Source organism: Rhipicephalus sanguineus, chromosome 6, assembly GCF_013339695.2.
Source record: "Rhipicephalus sanguineus isolate Rsan-2018 chromosome 6, BIME_Rsan_1.4, whole genome shotgun sequence".
Lineage (NCBI taxonomy): Eukaryota > Metazoa > Arthropoda > Arachnida > Ixodida > Ixodidae > Rhipicephalus > Rhipicephalus sanguineus.
The window spans coordinates 133,515,391-133,537,207 of NC_051181.1; the positions used below are offsets into that span (position 1 = coordinate 133,515,391).

The 21,817-nt window shown below is 44.9% G+C and overlaps 1 protein-coding gene across 1 annotated transcript; it reads right to left on the reverse strand.

The window, feature by feature from the left end:
* Positions 1-3,377: 3,377 nt before the first annotated feature.
* Positions 3,378-20,920, reverse strand: LOC119396454 (medium-chain acyl-CoA ligase ACSF2, mitochondrial). Its single transcript, XM_037663668.2, has 15 exons — positions 20,757-20,920; positions 13,929-14,057; positions 13,222-13,275; positions 11,641-11,759; positions 10,904-10,951; positions 10,339-10,456; positions 9,941-10,036; positions 9,350-9,498; positions 8,564-8,652; positions 8,032-8,108; positions 7,426-7,533; positions 6,296-6,441; positions 4,429-4,570; positions 4,215-4,325; positions 3,378-3,549 (listed from the first exon to the last, which is right to left on the reverse strand). The coding sequence occupies exons 1-15, from the start codon at positions 20,871-20,873 to the stop codon at positions 3,430-3,432; spliced, it is 1,623 nt and encodes a 540-aa protein (XP_037519596.2). The 5' UTR covers positions 20,874-20,920; the 3' UTR covers positions 3,378-3,429.
* Positions 20,921-21,817: the final 897 nt, after the last annotated feature.

A 21,817-nucleotide genomic window follows, 5' to 3' on the forward strand; every position in this document is an offset into this window, starting at 1 on the left:
AATGTACGGTTACATGATCGCCAACAGCGCTGCACGTCGGAGATGCACCAGCAATAAATCATCCGTATTGGGGCGCTCGTCAGGCAGATATCGTGCCTCCGTGTACTTACGATGTTTATCGCTCCTCTCGGCAACGTTTTTAGCTATACGAACGCAGCAGAAATGTGGAAGACGAGTTATTTTATGCATGATAATCGAATCCCATATTCGAATTTTTTGATTATTCGAAATTATCGAATATTCGAAACTATTCGAATACACGATTTTCGAATCGAATACGAATATTTCGAATGTAATATTCGACGAATATTCGAAACTTTCGAATATTCGCACACCCCTAGTATCAACACATGGTGGCCGCAGGGGTTGCCTCACAACAAAAAAGCTTCAGACTTCTCATGGCTGTGTAGCTTAAGTACATACTTATAAAGAAAATGAAAAATTCGGACGAAGACAGTCATGAGCGGGCCGCGGGCCTTTAGGGAGAGGCCCACGGGCTGCGTGTTTGGGTCCCCTGCGCTATACAGGTATAGTGTGAGAACTACATGACACTGCCACAACACCGTTGGAATGTGCAGGAATCAAACAGCATAAGGCGTGAGTATATTCGCTTGACGAAATATCAGGCTTGAAAAAAAGACAATTACGAATTCCATGCCGGGTGATGTCCCTTTACCTCGAACCATAGGCATCCAATGAGTAAGCGTCGAGAAGCTTACTCGCGCCTTTATTACCGGACTGTAACGAACACCAAAAATAGATCGAAATAGCTTCGTCCACCTCTTGCCAGTCCTACCCGCGTAGTGCAGTGGTCACCTTCTACCAGTACAACATCGTTAGGAAGGCGTAGAGTATTATGATACGGAAGAAAAGAAGAGCGCAGTGCAAGCCGTGCATAACATACACTGCTGAAAACTGCAAGCAGAGGCGCTCAAAGAGGAGTTTTATAAGTGATACTGAAGAGTGTGACGACGTTCGGGAACGATAGAAATCAAGGGATAAGTTGCACAGCTACATTCATTCTGCAGATGTCCACAAAGACATCCTAAATTTGCTCCACTGGTGGAAGTTAAGAACGACTGCCGACGCCTTCACATTTCGCAAGGCAGATGTGCACCCCTGCGGCTAGCGCATGCAGTGCAAGAAACTTTAGCGCGACAGGATATCTGATACAACGGTGGATGGCGTGCTTAAAGCCGGAATCTCTAGATAGTTTGATTTTTTGAACAATAACACGTGAAGAAATAAACTATAAAATATGCCACAAAAGACTTGTGGACTCTATATAGCCCTGGTGATATATGAAATATATATGATATATGAAAAGAATGCTACCACAAATATTTTTTCGTCCTTTCGGCTGCCTATACGTATTTCTAAAAGTACACGTGGTGCACATGGTTTGTTCTTTTTATCTAGATTAGTGTACATACAGCAAGGTAATAAACTTGGCTTTCTTCCTCCATCTTGCTGTGGCAAGGTGCTGCCATGCTGAAGACAGGTGTTACATATCCGAAAGGGTGCTCGATTGGCTTTGTCGTTAGAGCATGTTTTATGTTTCAGCAAAGAGCGCAATAAGGTGTTGTGTTCTCTGTCTCCTTTCTCTTTATTGCAATTCTTATCGAAACTGAACTCATGCTGCAAATCACTTTCCGTGCTACAATATCTGCTACAAAACACTCTTGATGATCCGTATTGCATTAGCAAGAAAAAAAAAAAGTTATAGCATACCATTGCCGAACAAACGTTCATTGTACCCAGTATTTCCACTCAACTCTTTCCACCGTGAGCCCCTTTTTACACGAAATTACCGTAGGTTAAAGTAGAATTGTTAGCGAAATATTCGCCAACAAAGAGTAGATATTTGCTACTTAAAACACCTTGCTGTAGATTCTACGTTCTGGCAACACCAAATAATTGGTCGGGTTGTGTTCTCTGTCGAAATTTTTTCCTTCGGGCCGGGCTCTCTTTATTGCGGGTAAACTTGAACTTATCGATGCCACCACCTCTAAGAAAAAAGAGATGCGTGACTCTGATGCGTATGACCTCAAATCACTTTCCGTGCTACTAGGAAGATATCTGCTACTCAAACGACACTCTTCAAGGGACCCACACCGAAGATGATCCGTATTGCATTAGCAACTGTTGAAAAAAAATTTTAAAAGTTATAGCATACCATTGCCGAACAAACGTTCATTGTACCCAGTATAATTGACCACTCAGAAACTCTTTCCACCGTGAGCAGACCCTTTTTCAGCACACGAAAAAATTACCGTAGGTTAAAGTAGAATTGTTAGTTTTACAAACGAACTCAGGTATTACGCGAACACACAACGCCGTCTAGAGTAGTCATATTTAGCGCACACAACTCCCACAATCACGTACTTCGAAAACACCTGCAAACCACGAAACAGCAAACAGAAACGAGGGAAAAGAGTGCTGTAGAGACTTTCTACGTTCTCGGAAGACCCACCGTACTATCTGCACCTCAAACTACCGTCTTTAAGCCAACAAAAACCATACTATATTAGGCTTTTTTTTTTTTTTCGCGCTTGGCTCTCGCACGGCACCTCTGTGCAGACACGACGTGGCCTGACCCTCTGCCGTCGGGCCGGGCCGGGCTGACGGGCATAGCCCCGCGAAATTTTTTCTCGGTTCGGGTACCGTTTACGGGCTCGGTGTCTGCAGCTCCATGAATATTCCGCCGTCCAAGGTCACTTCGTGCACGGAGCCGGCTCAATACCACCGAAGACGCGCAACCAACTCATCCACGCAACGCATTCCTAGACCGGGAGACTGAGACGACTGAGAATGGGTGTTCTCTGCTGAGAGAGGAGAGCGGCGCGCCACCTCGGCGCCAACCCCGTCCGGGCCCGGGCCACAACGGCGCCAAGGGCGGAGCGTGCGATATGTATGGCGTATACGGCGGCTCTTCCGTATACCGAAGCCAATCGAAACGCGCTTCAGGAGGGTCCAGTGACTCCTTCCAAATACTCTTTTTTTCTGCCTGTATGCCACCACAATACCCCAATTTCGCGCGCTGTCTTCTTTTGGGACAGACTACGACAAACAACAAACTGCAGCTTTGTCTTATTTAGATGGCTGACAAAAAGGCAAGAATTCCGTAAAATCGTTGTCAGAGCGGAATAGAATGCCAAATTAATGAAGATAATTAGGAAAGTGGCGTCATAAAATAATCGTTTCCTCTTACAGTGACGACGTTTAAAGTGACATCAATGTATTACTTTCTACGTCTGAAAATCTTGCTGCTTCCCTGAAGTTACCACAGATGCTTGTGGTAGCTATATATGCTCTTATGCCATCACCGTTGCAGTTAAAGGGCAAATGTCCGTGGTAAAGCATAGTTTATTGCATACAGTCAGGAATTTATTTTAAATTATACGAAAAACATATATCCACATGAGAAGCTCAGAGGTTTAGCTTTTTCCGGCTTTCTTCCCTTATCTTGAACTTCTGAATCTTTCCGGAAACAGTCTTCGGGAAAGAGTCGACAAAGAAAACGTACTTTGGTGTCTTGAAGCGGCTGATCTGAAACACAACACAAAGCGCATGATTTACGTAATTCGGCTAACGAAAAAAGCACAAAATTGACGTTTACAGGAATTAAAACTGGCTGCTGCCGTTGTCCTTCTTTTACTAAGTCAAGCAACGACTGACAAGCAGCACCGCAATGAAGTGATAGTACACAATAAGGATTCGACGGGGGCTAGTTGCTATGGCATCGTTATTCTTTTGCTGCGCTATACTGAGACACCAGGACAAAACGAGAAGGCGGAAAAATATAATGGCACACATATGTGTCCCGCCTTCTCGTTTTGTCCTCGTGTTGCAGTATAGCACAGCAAAAGAATAGTGATAGTATACGCAATCAGGCGCACACACGTATGCGCGCGTTTGAGCACAGGAAGGCCGGCGCCATGATTGTTTTAACGGGGAGGCGGTGGGGTGGGGGTGGGGGCAGCCACAACAAGTGAGTTCCTTCGGGGGAGGGAGGACAGGGATGCAGGGAACTTATGCGCTGTGTTTGACTCTTGGGGGAAAGGGGGGGGGGGACCAAAGTGGGGGCAGATGCGAAATGCGAAAATACTGGGTGAGGGGGGTGTGTGAACTCCCTCCCCCATGCCCTCCCTGGCGCTGGCCCTCTGCGCACAGGCACGCACGCATGCATACACCGAGTGCTTTCAGCGTTATACCTGACCATCGCAGAACATCTTGAGATCCCTCTCACTCAGGTCCCTCCCTGCTTTCACGACAACCCAGGCGCAGATTTCTTCGCCAAACTTCTTGTCGGGTACGCCCACAACCTTTCAGAAACGCGAATGAAAAAAGAAGGTCTTCGTTGGCACAGAAATTATTGTTACGTTGAGGGTAATACTGCGCGCAATAAGAATCTAAAAGCAGCATTACCTGAACTTCTTCGACGTCCGGATGCGTGTAGAGGAACTCCTCCACTTCGAGCGGGTAGATGTTTTCGCCACCACGACAGATCATGTCGCTGATGCGGCCACTGATGATCACGTGGCCGTCTTCAGTCATGATCGCTTCGTCTCTGCATGAAATCATTCAGAAAATTATTTGTGTGATGCATTTCTGTAATTTTTATAAGACAAGAAACGTAGCTTAATTAATCAATTAGTACAATGCTAACAGCGTTGAAACGGGGTATCTAAGCAAGACCTTAAGTATGGTACAACGTACTGAACCATACGTATGGTACAAGAGGCCCGGCATGGTTTAGCAAGCAACATCTTGCTTTGTATTGAATAGTGTTGCGGAATGGGCGCCTCCATTCCATTCCAATTCCATTCCGGGGAATTAGAACTTACCACACTTCCATTCCTTTCAATTCCTCGGAATGAAAAAACTTAGCCCATTCCCACTCCGGGAACGGTCGGGCAGCTCAATTCCATTCCTGTAATTCCTCATTGTAGGAAAGGCACCTTGATAGTTTTATCGAGTTAAGAATGAACATAGAGCTGATGTCATCAGATGCATTAATAAATGGAAAAGTACGCAAAACACGTTGTTGCCAAGGTCAAGTGATAGTAGCTTGGTGACATATCTCCTGCAGTACAACCACCCTACTAATTCCCATAGGGGCAGTTCTCCCGCTACCTACAGCATTTGCATGGTCAGCGAGTTTGAACGAATGGTGATATTAACATTGTTTAAGCTTAAGTGTGTGAATGCTAAAATGACGATATAGCGTATTTTTATGCTGACAAAAGTAGTGTTCAAGAAGACTAAGCAGTTTTACCATACGTCTGGAGCGCCTAGACAGGGGCACAGTATTCTAAAAGAGTGGGGGTGAGTATGAGGTGAGCGCTTTTTCGAATATGCGTCCGAGCCACCAACGGTGACAGAAGCACAAACAATGAAGTGAAGGGTGGGGAGTCAGCAGGCACTTGAGGCGCCGCCGAGTGAGTCAGTGAAATACTCGTAACTTTACTGGGTCCTCAAGGGGAAAGAAATCACAAGGCGTAAGGGAGGAGGGGGGGGGGTATACCGCCGCCGTAGTTCCGCACGTCGGACACCAACGGCACAGAGCCGCGGTTACGCGAAGAATAGAGGCAAACATCGGAGCAACACAGTCTATATAAGGACAGAATTGTGGTAGGTGCGTTGCTTATACACGTACGGCGCTTGTAATCGGCCAAGCCATTTTGAACATGCTGCTTTATTGTTAAATTCGAGGCTCTGGCCTACTAATGTTTGAAGTTTGAAAAACAGCGCATAGAAGAAAACGTGCTCTATTTTCGGAAAAAGACCTAATTCCATTCCCATTCCATTCCGTGCAAAAGGCGCTTAATTCCATTCCCATTCCATTCCTCCAAGCGTTGTCCCCATTGCATTCCCATTCTATTCCGGGATCGCGAAAATGTGGAATGATTCCGGAGTGGCAACTCCACAACACTGGTATTGAATGATGATATTACATCCGAGGCTCTGGGCTCATTATGGCTTGGCTAGTGTGTTTCGAAACATGGCTTTTAACATTCTCTGAGATGGGCTAGAGGGAAGCCCGGGCTACACCACGCATGCGCAGTCTTGGACAGTGTTTTTTTGTCATGTTTAACGTTTAACAAAGCATGGGAATATATACTAATGACAAGTCGAATTGCATGTCGCACAGCCGTTCGTGTCGCCTACTCATTTCTCTTCTTAGTCCCTTCACGCTGTTAAACGTTCTGCAGTTGCATTAATTGTTGCTGCGCACTGCACGACTGAACGCTTCAAATAACGCTGTATTTGAGAGTTAAGCATTGACACCCACCCAGTGTGATACCACTTGTCGCGCACGACCTCCTCGGTCATAACGGGATCGTTTTGGTACCCGAGGAAGACGAGGTAACCGCGAGCACACAGCTCTCCCGGTGTACCAACTGGGACGATGTTGTTCTCGCTGTCCACAACTTTCACCTGTATACAGAAAACAACAACAACAACAACAACAACAACAACAACAACAACCACAACAAACACTGTGACGATGCACGTCTGCAATAAGGCGGAACGTTTCACTTTCACATACGTATAAGCGTACCCTAGTTAGATTGTTCAGTTTTATGAGTCACAGAGGCCTTTCTAATCGCTTGCGGCTCTTTTTACCTACATCCAAAGTGTAAGCTCACGTCGATAAGGCTTCGTGGATATGACGGCTACATACTTAATCAAATTTAAACCACTGCGTTATTTCGTACTCTTTCTTTACAATATTAAAGAAGGAGTATAACTTACTCTTTCTTTCACTATTGGTTAATCCTGTAGTTCGATGTTGTTTCAAGAACCAAAAGTTCTAGTTTACGGACGATCCGCCGCACTGCCAATCGCGGCTAAAATAATTGGTTACCTTAACTGTAGTGGTTGAAGTTTTGAAACACAAACAAGCCGGCGGAGCAGTTTAGGGACCAATAAATAGATCTAGTCAAAAGGGCGTGAACCCACCAACAACGTAGATTTATCGATTGAAACAACTTTATTGAGGTCCTGCGGGACGCGCCCTATAACCTATACGATATCACAGTGCAATAAGGCGTTGCTAAAAGAAGAAGAAGAAGAAGAAGAAGAAGAAGAAGAAGAAGAAGATATTTCGAATAACTTGTTGCTAGGCCAGTTGGTACATCACGGCCAGAAAAACCTAGACGCCTAAGCACCACTATAGCAGAAAGAAGCAGCAAAAAAAAAAAGAGTGTGCTTTTCTTTTGCTTCTTCTTTCTGCTTGTAGTGCCTAGACGTCTCGGTTTCTCTCGAAGGTAATATTTGTTTCTGCAGCAATTGAAAAAAGAACATTTTCGGTTTCGCCGTGTACTATACCATCGATTGCCATGGTCGGTTTTGCAACATTCCACTTGAAAGCAACAAACGAATCAAGGAATCTAATTTCACGTCAGCTTTGAAACTTACCTCAACGTGGTCTAGCGCCTTTCCGACAGAGTTAACCCATTTGTCATATGACGCGTCGAAAGTAGCGGTCGTAATGACAGGACTGCATTCTGTCGCGCCGTAAGCTATCTGCAATGATAAGCTAAATATTAACAGGAATCTCGATCGACCATGCTCATAATTTTTATTCTGGAACAAAGACATTTTTAATCGAACGAACGAACGAACGAACGAACGCGCACGCACGCACGCACGCACGCACGCACGCACGCACGCACGCACGCACGCACGCACGCACGCACACACACACACACACACACACACACACACACACACACACACACACACACACACACACACACACACACACACACACACACACACACACACACACACACACACACACACACACACACTACCGGTGTTCTGCCAGAAAGACACTGAATGCGTATTGCATTCCTCGCCTGGACGTGTCCGGCACACATCACTAGAGAAAGAAAATGCAAAAAAACACTGTTACTTATTATTTAAAACCGAAATTATGACCTAGAGGATGTAAAATTCACAGCAGTGAAAGTTCACATCATGATGCCTTAACCATGCATACCGCCATCAAACAGCACGTACGTGAACTGTCTTGGTGTTCAGTCGCTCAATGGAATTCTTGATCACTTCTGGAGGGCATGGGGAGCCACCCATGGCACCTGCAAATAATTTTTACTTTTTCGTTGTGAAGTCTAACGTACAAAACGTTGCACACTCTGCTATGGGGTCAAGTAGTGAAGATCCAAGGTTAACTTTGAACACCCATGGTTCTTCGATGCTTATTAAAATCACGTAGAACACTAATGTCCTTTTCTGTTTCGCCTCTATCGAGGTGCGGATGTCGCGGCCGGGAATCGAACCCATAACCTGAAGCTCGGCAGTGAAACACCGTGGCTACTAAGCAATCATAGCGGGTACAGCCTCACAGAGACTGGGTTGTTCTAAATAAACCGCTCTTAAATGCGAGAATTGGATGGTGCTCACGATTCAATTGATTTTTTTCTTTTATTTTACTGCGCATCATAGTTTTTCTCGCTTTTGCACCAAACAAAAACCCCAGCACTTTATTTTGCACTTGTCGTGTTATTTTTACGCACTTGTGTAACTTTTTTACCTTTGCGAAGGGACGAAACGTCGTAATCTGAACTTAGATGCTTCATTATTTCGATGTACATAGTCGGCGTTCCGTATAGCACCGTGCACCTGCAGCAAGAGAACAGAAGAAAAGACATGGTCGACAACTCAGTCACTTGTTTGAGACCTAATGAGGACACCATTGCAATGACGCCACACATCTCTCACAGTTGGCGTCCTTTCCCCATTCCATCACGCATCTTCCGGGCATACACAACCCGTCCCATCTTCACTTCGTCCTTTCACATCCGGTCTCAATTGCTTTACTCATTAATAGAATTAGATGCAGCGCCTCTTGCTTATCACGTTCCAGCTAAATTAGATCAGAAATATATGTCGAATAACGTCATACCCATTTACAGAATGTGTACGTGTATGAAGACCAGGCAGACCAACACCTGGCCGGACATTACTTAAAAAGAAAAGAAAGGTTTCGTTTTAATCCGATGGACAGCAGCGTGATGGCTTGATCCATATGGTCTCAATGCACGGTAATACTGTATGTCTCTTGGTTTACGCTGTCCCCTGTATAAATTACAAGTTAGTACGACTCCGAACTAGGTTGAACTAGTGTTCTGCTGAGTGCACGGATTTTCTTTACAAGGGCCCGTCTTCCTCTGTAGAGATGTTTACAGCAGGGACACAACGAAAATTGGACGTATTTTTAGTTAGCTGCAGTTAAAGATACAGTGGTTTTGTCTCTTTTATTTTGTCGACTTCGCTTCCCAGTAATTACGGGAAGGGTCGAGAATGTCAAGAAGGGAACCTGTGATCCGTGACGGCTTGTAGGCCGGCAAAGGCGTTGAACACGGGAGATGGCATCACGACGGTGGAGCCGAACACAACTGCCGCCATGGTGCCGATGACGCAACCGAAGCAGTGGATCATGGGAACGTTCAGGCAGATGATCTCGTGCTTGACAAAAAAAAAATGTGACAAATCAAGATAGTAACGTTGCAGGGAGTAAGAAAACTGCTAAAAAATTGTGTTACTGATAACATGTTTCGATGGGCGAAGAAACGTAAGACTATATGATACTTTGAATAGACAAAGAGATAAACGCTTGGGTTTACATCATGCACCTAGCAGAGGTAGCTTAACGGCTACGGTGTTAGGGTAAGCTCGCGTACGCACGTTCGCTTCCCGGCCATGATGGCTGAGTATCGATGGAGGTGAATGCAAAACACCCACATACATTGACTTTGGGACCCTAGGCAGTCCACGTTAATCCGAAGTCACACACTATGGCATGCCCTCATAATAATCCCGTTGTCTCAACAAGCCAAATCCCGGAATTCAATTTTCTTCCATTACATACTGCGGACTGTTACTGCTATGTGTTTTCTTTAGCACTTACCTGTTCGTGGAATCCCAAACCACGTCCCATCGAGTTGGCATTGTTGACTACATTGAAGTGAGAAAGCAGTGCACCTTTAGGTTTCCCTGTGGTACCCTGTGAAATGTTGTGAAAAAAAAAAAAAACTCGGAGTGAGAAGACGTTTCGTATTGCTTTACTAAAGCAAGATCTTGTGTTTACGATAAAAAATATAGTGCAGGATGAAAGTTAATGATCGTGGAAAGGAGGAAAAGCGCATTTGCAACGTTAGTGATAATAGGCGGTGTAGAAGGGAGCAGTAAAGCCGTAGGGATTCGCTGTAAACATATAGATAAATTAAACAATACGTTCAGAATATCGTTCTTATGTCTGCTACAAAATCGTACATATATTGCAAAATTAAAAATGCTTTCACTCACGGAAGTAAATTGCACGTTAACAGGTGCGTCGAAACCAATCTGGGATGCTATCTTTTCAGCGGCAGCATAATCTTTTCTGGTTGTTTGCGCCAGAAGGTCGTCGTATCTCAGCGTACCCCTGCATAGAAGAAGATGCGTTATATCTTACGAAGCATCTTGGTTGCTATCTCAGCCCAACAATAATAGTGTAAACCCCATCCCGGTTGAGCTGACGCTACAACGGTAATACAGTTCATACGGTTAGTTCCCGTTCTTGAACGAGCGTAGGATTTCCTGATATTTAATTATGATGGACGAGCGCACAACTAACACCAAATAACATTTCTGTACACATAAACTGTACATATGCATGCTATTACTGTGACAATGAGTCTGCGTGGCCTTTGCATATTATGTACCACGAAGGTCACGGCTACATCGCACGGTGAATTTAATGCAAGGAACATTTAAACAAAAAACAATTTGAGGTGGCTCCGAGACGCTGAGTTCTTCAACGTTGGCTTAAATAAACACTTATAATTTATCGACATGAAATTAAAGGTGATGATTAGTACATTCTGCTTACGGCTTTGCTTCGTCTCCGAGCAGTATAACGTGCTTCAAGCGTGGAAGCCTGTAACATACATAAAGAAACAACCTTACGTTAATAAAATTATATCTAGCGAGAAATCCAAACGAGACAGAAGTTCACAGAAAAATGAAGACTTGAAGTCAGAAAATGTCTTCGCACAAGAATTATCGTTGGAGTTAATGTTTCCAAGAGGGGACTTGTTTAGACAAGCACTTGTCTAACTCGTACTTTGGACATTTGGAAACCCAGGGCAGTGGCTTAGTGCGTGACTATAATGGAACTTCACTGTTAAGTGTGAGGTCCCGGGTTCATCTCTCACGTGTGCAATTTCAAAAGGGACAAAATGCGAAAATGCGCATTTACCGTGCACTAGCTGTACTTTAAAGAGCCGAAGGGGGTCGGAATGAATCCAGAGTAGCCCCTTGCAGCGTGCCTGATTGTCATATCGTTGTTTTGGCCTGCAAAACTTTAGAAATCCACATTTGTTAGGTGTATAGGAATATCCTCTGGCCTTTTCATATCGCATGCTAGCAGACAGAGTTAGCTCGCTATCAGCTATTACGTCATCATATCCGCATTTCAAACCCGCACTGCACCGGCACTTGATAACTGGTGTTGTCAATGTGTACGGTTGCTCTCAACACGGTTGTGAGGTTTTAAAAAAAAATGGAGTCTTTAGAAGGAACTATAAATTTAGATAAATAGTTGGAGCCTCCCGCATTAGAGCTTACCTCGCACACTTGAGTTCACCTGGCTTGCATCGCTCGAGCTCAGGTGTAATCTGCAGCATCATGTCGTAATACTCCTGGCGGGCGAACTTCTCCGAGATGATCAGCGCTTCGCATTCCACCTGTACCGTCATTATAGAGTTAGCTGAATATACGCGTACCTGCGTGCCTAGTTATAGGCGCCCGCAGAAAACTTCCGAGTTGAAGAGTTATCGAATCAATCAATCAATCAATCAATCAATCAATCAATCAATCAATCAATCAATCAATCAATCAATCAATCAATCAATCAATCAATCAATCAATCAACCTATTTAACCACTTTCAATTAATCGAGGAAACATAAACTTGAAGAGGGGATTGAAAACGGGTAGTTGAAGCAGTTGGGACTTGCTCACCATCCTATGTTTTATTTCAGCTTGTTGCATAATTTCAGGTGAACCTCGATGAGGTTTCTTTACCGAAATTTTTTATATTATCAGCCTCGTCTGCCTATACCTATACTTAGCAAATGGTGTCATCGTCCGTCTCATTTCTTATTGCGTTTCCATATGAAGAGGGACTTATGTTCTAGAATCAAAGCGTGGAAATGTTCACTTACTTTTTCAGTGTTTCTTTTTAATGACAATGTATTTCACGTGTAATATGCGCAGTTTCACAGCTAAACTGAAATTCCCGATACGCGTTATATGGTACTTACACGTAAAGTGTACGCGTGCAGCAAACAAGGACGCAAATTTAAGAGGGGTATAATAAAAAAAGTCACAGTTTCGCCGCAAGGGCGAAGCAATGAATGCGATAGCAAGAAATTAATGCTATACGAAGTGAGACTCGCCAATGGTACTCTCAGTTGAACAGCGCTCCTGTTGCAAAGGCGGCCGAAGCAGCGAAGGAAACTAGCGTGCTTCAAGTGTCGAGCTGCGACACTTGATAGTTCGCGCTCATCTTCTGTTTGTTCGTTTAGCGGCGTCCCTTGAGCTCGAGTGACTTTCGTACGTTCCGTAACATGAGCGCGGACATCACGGTGAACGCTTGAAACATTCCTCTTCCCCTCACCACGAGAAAACCGCGCGAGCAGACAGCGGAAGGGCAAGGTTCTCCATGCGCAAATATATGAAGAAGCGAGCGAGCTCGCCGACGACTTTTAAATGCGCCCGTCTAGGGTGCCTTGATGCGCGTTTTGTTGCGCGTTACGCCCGTCGGGCTCCTAGCGCCATCTCGCTGGTAATGAAGAAACGCTTATTATCGCCTGCCATCTGTGAGTCCGTCCAGCGGTAAAGGGTGTGTATATAACGCTCGCCGTTAGCTACGTGGAGGATCTGCGTTTCGTGGCGTAGTGGTTAGCGCCACTCGCTGCGGAGCGAGAGGTCCCTGGTTCGATTCCGCGCTTCGGAAGCATTTTTGTGAATTATTTTTCTTTGGGGCTTTTATATATATATATATATATATATATATATATATATATATATATATATATACATACATACATACTTATACATATACGGTGCATGGCGACGGCAAAATCCAGCCGAGACTGTCCATATAATTGCTATCGCAATAAAAGAAAACGCACAAGAAACTCACAAGCTTTAGGCAGTACTCCAATTCCTGGACCTGATACAAGGTGTTGACGTTTACCTGCACGAAGGACATGGTAAGACAAAGCGCGATCACGGCGAATACTTATTATTACCTATAAATAAATGAACTGTATTGATACAACTGCGTCAGTCTATTAGACCGCGCTCCTCATGAATGTTTCCTGCTGAAATAGGGTTTCAAGTCCGGCCTTCCCTGTTTTAATTTTTGTTGCATATTTACTCATATCACCCACTGATAGGCAAAAAGACAGCCGCAACGGTGTTGTAGCGTCACTTGATATCACAAACGCGATGTTGCTGCAGGGTCGCTGTGGCATTCCATTGCTCCTCACGGGGTCTCCAAAAACTAACTAACTAACTAACTAACTAACTAACTAACTAACTAACTAACTAACTAACTAACTAACTAACTAACTAACTAACTAACTAACTAACTAACTAACTAACTAACTAACTAACTAACTAACTAACAAGATTGACTCAACCCTCACCCGATGCGAGATACAAGCTGAGGGTCAACGGTTCACGACACTGAAATTCACTCACGAAGCCTGATCTCGAGATCAGTAACACAGCGCGCGAGGACATAACAAACGAATAGGATCGAGTGCAAAGAATAATCGCGAAACACGGTCCCCTCCATGAAAACGTAAACATTTGTTCGCAGTGACGGGCCATTGCAGGACTCACGAGGACGAGGCCAGCCTTGGCCGCTGCGAACTGCACGACTGGCCACTCGTACATGTTAGACGCCACGATGCCAATCATGGCTCCCGGAGGTAGCCCGAGGGAGACCAGTGCGGCTGCTAGGTGATCGACCTGGAAAAAAAAAAGCTTGTGATGAACTCCTTTCTTAAAGTGCCCCTAAACCACCCCGAATTCAAAGACGAGAGAACGGTTTCTTTCTGCCTTCACGGCACTTCGTAAAGGCGCTATCTGCTGCTTGTAACTTATTTCTTCACAATACACGTAGAAGATGCAAGCGCCAAGCGTTGAACCTATTGGATTTCGCGCTTTTCGGCTACACGCTGTTATCACGGCTTGCGCAGTCGAAGACGCACTAAACGAAGTGAGACCACTTCATCGCGCACGATAGTCAAGCGACAGAAGGCCGAACGGGCGTTAGGATGCATTGAAAAGCGTGGTGAGAGACAATTAATTACTAATATTCCTCGTACATGGACTAATCGAGTGCTTGTACACTAATGACATCATGCGAGTCACCCTGATGACATCATGAACTGCGGAGAAAATGCGGGAAAGAAACAGGAGATAATAAAGCGCTCGTTATTTGTATGTTCAGAGGCTGTTTAGGCACCCTTTCAGGAAAGGGTGCCTAAACACCCTTTCTTGAAGTAAAAGTGCCTAAAGTAAAATAAATACATATATCTCGCTTGTGAGCGCTGCGTTCCGTCACAAAAAGCTACATGTAGAAAATGAAGGAGTATTTTATATATCTCACGCAGAAAATACGGACGCAGTTGTGTTATTACATTCATTAGCGGTAGGATACGTGCATTGTGGCTCTGTAGCCTTCGCTTCACTGCCAAGAAAAGTTGCCCGCGAGATAGACTGTTCGCTCCCATTTGACATCGCTAGATCTCCCCCCCCCCTACTTTCAGGTATGATGACTGTTTTGATGCTGACCCCCCGCCTTATCCCCCCCCCCCCTAAAAAAAGACAACAACAACAGCAACCCAAAAACAATAAAAAACTGCATGCTTCGTCAAAGTGGTGTCCTACTTTTTCACCTTCCTTAGTTACTATAATAATAGGCCCCTTCTTAAATCACTCGCCCCCATCCTGCGTGCGGCATAGCAACCGAAACGAACAGCACAAGAGCTTCTTTAATTCCAAGGAAGATACACCTTTAAATAACGTTTCCGTGCGTTTATGTGAACGATACTGAAATGAATAAATTACTGTTTTCGGTAATCTTTTGAGGATCAGCAAGTAGCGTGCTGCTAATACATGACGTCCGCTGCGCCGTTTTTGCCAGATGCGTGAATCGATCCAGTGCATTTAGGGACACGAAAAGGGTTGCTCCGACGTTTTTGCAATTGCGGATACGTGTCATGTGTCCCCACAATAACCGTTTTTTCTGGACGGGCGAATGGGTACCCGGTCAAGTTCTTGTGACCGAATCACACATGACGTCTACAACACACATATCACGATGATGATTAGGGTTATGATATCATCATCGTATTTATGATCATGTCGATGATGGTGGTATCTTTCCCTGTATATATCACGTGTTACTTGGCCATGGGAACTTTACCGGGTCATGAGGACCTGACGAGAAGGAAAACAAATTTCTTGAACGTCAATATAAATGAAGCTTTGGTATATGCACTACGCCCACAGTACTTTGCCTTGGTGTACTTGGTAAGGAAAGCAAAACTGTATAAAATAAAATAAAATAAATAAAATAAAATAAAATAAAATAAAATTAAAAAAACTTTATTTAATCTCCGCAAAGGGAATGTGGGTGGCGGGAAAAAGGTGCATTACTGCAACTTGACTAAGGCCGGTCCCCTGTGTTACAGTTCGACAGCGCGCAGCACTGACATAGATACATGACATGACTGCTCATAGGCGTGCGTAGAGGGGGGCGGGGGGTGGGGGGGCGGCCGTCCTCCCTGGTCACCTAAGAAGAGTGGGGCGCAAAGTCTGCCCCATACATTGACTTAATAGGGATTGGGGGGGGGCGATGAACCTTCGCCCCCCCCCTTCCCCTGAAGGGGAACCCTGCGCACGCCTATGTGACTGCTGGAAGTTCTGTCATCTTCATTGCTGCGGTGTACCCGCGTTCTTGAATGTGCCGTCGCCTCCAGGGAAGTGCATTTCGTGGCTGAAAGAACTTTGTAAATGAAGCAATCAAACCTTGAATTAACTCTACGTGTATGGACGTGCTGCGCACTAGCCGACGTGAGATTGTTCATACCAGCGGCACCCACTCCGGCGGAATAACAAAAGCTGAGATGTATTATTGTGCGTACGGTATTCTCGAACGTACACGCGACACGTCAGTCGCTGTAACGAACAACAGACAACTCGGGGTGTTTTCAGAGGTCAAGCCCTCGCACTGTCGCAGCTGCGCCATTCAGTCGCCTGGGTTCAGTTGAAGTAGGACCGCATAAACGCACAACGGTTTGCAGCTGCAGCAGGGGGTTAATTAGACCGGATATTCGTTTTACAGTTGACTTTCGCATCGGATGAGTTTCACAGGCGCTTATCCGACAAAGGCGCACAATACGCGACAGCATACTGTGTCGTAAATGAACGCTTCGTTCGTACCGGCCTAATCATTTGTGTTACGATGGACGTACGGGGTGGGATACTCGTACGAAACGTCGCAATTCCTCAGTTATAGGTGGTGTGGATGTGCCAAGAAAGTCGTTAAAATTGAACGCTCGTGGTGTTTAATAATCAGTAGAAAAAAATTCTATTTCATAAACAAAATTCCTTCACAGGGATCAATACCCCCTTCCCTCCGTCTCAGCCCGAAGGAAAACTGCCGGGCCACTTTACAATAAAAATTACTCTCTCTCTCTTTCGTATTCTAACCTGCCGTGAAAAGATGGGACGTTGATGTTTCGTGTGGTAGTAGAGGCGGTAATGGTAAAGGTGACAACGACGATGATCGTAATTATGATAACAGCATGTAAGGACAGCTCTAGTCAATTAGCGGCAAGGAAGTGATCGCAACTTCTCAATGGAGCAATCAATTGCGAAGGGTAGATGCAACACGAATGTATAAAAGAAAAAAAGGACTTCCCTTGCACGCTTACAAAAAAGTTAAAAAAAATATTCCCAGTTTCGCCGCAAAGGCGATGCGATGAATTTCATAGCCACAAATTGGAATGTTATACGAAGTAAGGCTAGCGGCTAACTCGCTTAAATCCGATCTCGCGTAACTCTACAAAACGCTGGTGTAGGAGAGTACGGCCCACTCCAAGGAACGAAGTGGTTTTCTTACTGTCTGTCGTCTCAATGCGAAGTAAGCAGTGAGAACACAGCACGTAGAAGGGTATACAAGCCGTCTACTGATGTCTGTCGAGATAGAGCGCGAGCCAAGGGCTCAAAGTTTGATCGAAGTTCGCACTTGCTGCTCGAGCGACGTAGCCTCGGAGCAGTGTCGCTCGGAGCTCGCGCCATAAAACAAGCTCGAACAAACTCAATTTCAAGCACGCTTTGGACAATGTCACGATAGGGTTCCATCCGAAAGCCTGCCCATGGTACTGGACAAAGCTTTCCCTTTCTGACGATTTATGTTGAAAAGCTTACAGGTACCTCAAACCACAAAAGCTATTTCTCTCTCCCTCTCTGTCTCTCACTCTCTAGAGTACGTGCGCGCGCGATTGACGTAGTGTGCCAAATGTGTGTTCTCGTTTAAGAACGCACGGTTTTGTGCACACATGACAGTCGCGAAATAAGGGCAAATGTAGCGGAAAGTCGTATTTGTCACGCTAGGCGCGTGATGTAGGTAAAAAGACAAAAAACAAAGAATGAAGGCAGGTTGAGTTGCCTTGTACTCGAACATTCCTGAATAGACGGGAAATGGAGCAAACAACTGCGGGTTACTTTTGTCAGTCTTAATTACAGTAAAGGCTCCCTTTTTAGCCGCAACTTTTTTGTCTTACCTCCCCCATTTAGAGCTAAAGCTCGTGCATGCTGTGGCTATAATACGGATTGCAACTCCATCGTTTCTTTTTATGCAAGAATCTTTCTCTAGTGAAAAATTGCTTGTCTTCACGTTGTTAAAATGCCGTATTGGCTAACAAGGTTAGTAATGAAGTGATCAACGCAACGAAGTTTGGCTAGGATGAGCCGTTTCACGAATAAGTTTCTTCCTTTCTCAATGAGATAACATAGGGGCGCAGCTTATTCAGATGATATTTAGGGTATAGAATGTTTATATATAGATAACTACGCATGTAAGGATATCATTAGGTAAAAAATATTTCGTAGAGGTACGCTGCTCAATGTTGAGATGTGCATACCAGTTTTTTTTTATGGCGCGCTTGCTGTTCTCTCCGCTGTCCTTTCCATTTTTCTTTCCCTTTCCCCTTCCCCTTAGTGTAGGGTAGCAAACCGGATGCTACAATTCTGGTTAACCTCCCTGCCTTTCTCTCGTTTTATTATCTCTCTCTCTCTCTGTGCATACCAGGCGAGAGTATACGGTACATCCTGATATTTACGTTAAAGTTCCTGTTTGGATCAGCGAAGCCGACGTCAAAAGTTATTCGCTTTGAAGACTACAAAAACGTTGGTTACTTTCTTCAGAAATACTTAAATATGTCATACCGGTGTATTTGTATATTGCAATATCGATCTCACTCATCGCGTATCACTTCGGTGATGTTAATATTAATATTACTGACACCGCTCTTGATTGTGCTTGCTTTGTCACGTTTGCTGTCTTTTTTTCTAGCTCGCAGAAGGGTTGACGGCGACCGCATGTTTTGCTATATGACTTTCTGCCAAGCTGCGGTTGGCATTTGATGAGGCTTAATGAATTTTTCCGTTGGGTACAACAAAAGCATTTATTTGACGCAAAATCACGTAGGCATTCTACAGCAAAGGCTTACCTAGGATTTTTATCTAATCTCAGAGATGCGCAACAGCTAAGGCACTAAACATTATCTGAAGATCTACAGAATTCCAGGCATGTATTTCTACGCCACAATGTAGACTGGGTTAACTTAATGAGATTTTGAGATTTACGTGCAAGAGCTCAGAATTTCAGGTAAAATTCGGCGATCTGGGGTTCTTTAACGTGCAAAGCTGGATGACTGATCTCAATAGGCAAAAGTGAACTTGAAGAATTCCATTTTCCACCAATCGGTAATTTTAATGCTTATGATGCCCATCCTATCTCTCGACAGAGAATAACTGCCTGTCGAGACATGGTTGAGAAGTGTATTGTATAAAATAAAGTGCATTATAATAATATGATGTAGCAGTAACTGCACTGAATATTCGTTCACTTAGTTTTCAACTGGCATGCAAGAAAACTGGAGTTTCTGCAAGTCATACAATTGAAATGAAGGCGTGAGAGATGCCGATATTTGCACTAATCTGTGCGCAAGTAAAACAAATGTTTTCTTGTTAAGTATGCTGCGTAAGGTTTTATATTGGCTTTCGAACGGCAACATGGAATCGATGACAGATGAACCGACAAATGACTGGCTGCAGAAACACACCCCTACAAGCTAAGCACGATTACGATGTTTAGGCACAATTGAATCAATCTGAAATTGTGTGGTTCAGTTTATAAACTCTGAAACTTCCTACAAGAGCGTTTCTATTTTCAAAATTATGTGCCGCCCTTACTTACCATTAATACCGACGCCATATCTGTAAGGCTGCGTCTAATTCACGAATTACGTCATAGGTCAATTCGCAATCTCAGATATAACGCAAAAAATAATAATATGGGGTTTTACGTGCCAAAACCACGATATGATATAATTATGATATGATTAATTTCGACTATTTGGCGTTCTTTAACGTGCACCGACATCGCACAGTACACGGGCCTTTAGCATTTCGCCTCCATCGAAATGCGACCGCCGCGGCCGGGATCGAACCCGCGACCTGCGAGTCAGCAGAGTAACGCAAGATGATCACACTCTCCGAGGCCACGGACAACCGCCATTCGACGCCATTCCGCTTTCCTTCATTCTGTGACATTGGCTATGGAGTCGAACAGTACGCCCTTTGAGCATCATGCATGCACAACTACGATTTGAAAGCTATCCTCGAGTGATTGTTCCTTCAAACTCAATTCTGTTCTCATGCGATATTTTTGAGGTAAAGTTAAAAACTCACAGGATCCCTCATGCATTCACTTAAGATGTCTTGAAGGCGAAGGCCATCTTCTCCTTTCTTCGCCCCGCCACGGTGGTCTATTGGTTATGGCGTTCGGCTGCTGACCGGTCGTGGGATCGAATCCCGGCCACGGCGGCTGCACTTTCGATCGAGGCGAAAATGTTTGAGGCCCGTGTAGTTAGATTTAGGTGCACGTTAAAGAACCCCAGGTGGTCGAAATTTCCGGAGCCCTCCACTACGGCGTCCTTCATAATCATATCGTGGTTATGGGACGTTAAATTCCAGATATTATTATTATCTTCTTTTTCTTCTCAGTCGATATTTTCATGCTGCCCCGACATCCTTCGAAAGCTTTCTGCACCTAACGTGGTTTCGCATTGCCTCCAAGATTCGAGGCAACTCACCTGGTTTTAAATTGCTTCCGTGATCGGACCACATTTGACCAAGCTACGATGCCAAGTCCCTACGTCGTCATGTGACGTCAAGCCACGTGACTACAAATGACGTCACAAACTTTGGCGATCTGTGACGTCATCACGTGATGATTTTTTGCATCATTCGTCTCCGACGCCGACGCCGACAGTCAAATTTCGCGTTTGATGAGCCATCTAAGGCTTTCGATTTAATAAATACATAAATAAATCAACGCAACTGAAAGCTTAGGTAGGCATGCTCACTCACGTCACGCTTGAACTGCGTGTATGTTTTGGAGATCCCTTGGTGACAGGACACCACGGCCATGGTGTCTCCCTTGGTGTCGGCCGCCCTGTCAATCACCTGGCCCACGGTCAGCGGCATCAATGGAACTTCGCTCGCCCGGTGGTAGTAGCTGAGTCGAGATGCCTCACGCCTGATGGTGGACGGTGTGATTTAGCCTTAACGCGGCAAAATTCCCAATACTAAAGAACAAGAACGCCGCAGATCTTAACCTCTTGGTGTATCTAAGCAAAGATTACCGCTGAGGTCCGCAGTGACTATCGGGCGCTGTGCAGCAAGGCGGGAGGATGCGGAAATTTCTGTATCATCGGAGTTCTTGCGGGTGTCTTTAATGCTCGTTCACACCTGCGACTAACACCGGTCGTGCGACCAAGTTAGTCGCAAGTGGTCGCGAATGGCCGCTTTAGTCGCAAAGCGATTGCTTTGGCTCAGTAGCTCGCTGCTAGATTTTTCAGTCGCGAGGCCGCAGTCGCAAACATCTGGACAAATCAGATGGGCAGAAACAGGACACCTGCTTGTTTTACGGGGCAATGTCAATGCGAGCAGACGTGAATTTTGTGTGGCGACAGGTTAAGTCGCACGCAGGTGTGAACATCGATCGCCTTGAGCCAATTTTGGTCTCCAGTCACAAATGATTGCGCGACCGGTGCTATTCGCAGATGGGAATGAGCCTTTAGAAAGAAACGTGCTAATGGTAGCAGAAAATGACACTCTAAACAATTTGATTTGGGCGAGTTCGTTATTCTTGAGCCTTGAAGCAATGCGAACAAGACGATGGAACCAAGAAACGCCAGGCCTGCGCGGAACACGCAGCACATTCAAAACGCAAGCTGGAGGAGCGGCCTTAGCGCCCCTTGTAAGCTCTTAGGTCGCCTAGTGAAAGTACATTTGGGGGGTACCGAATAGGCCATAATTCATCATTACGTTGCGATGTAGCGAAGTGCCCACTAAGCGTCTGTGTTCACAACACTACTTAACGACGCTACAATAAGCGCTGTCTTTTTTGTTGCTGTTTCTTGCCCTCG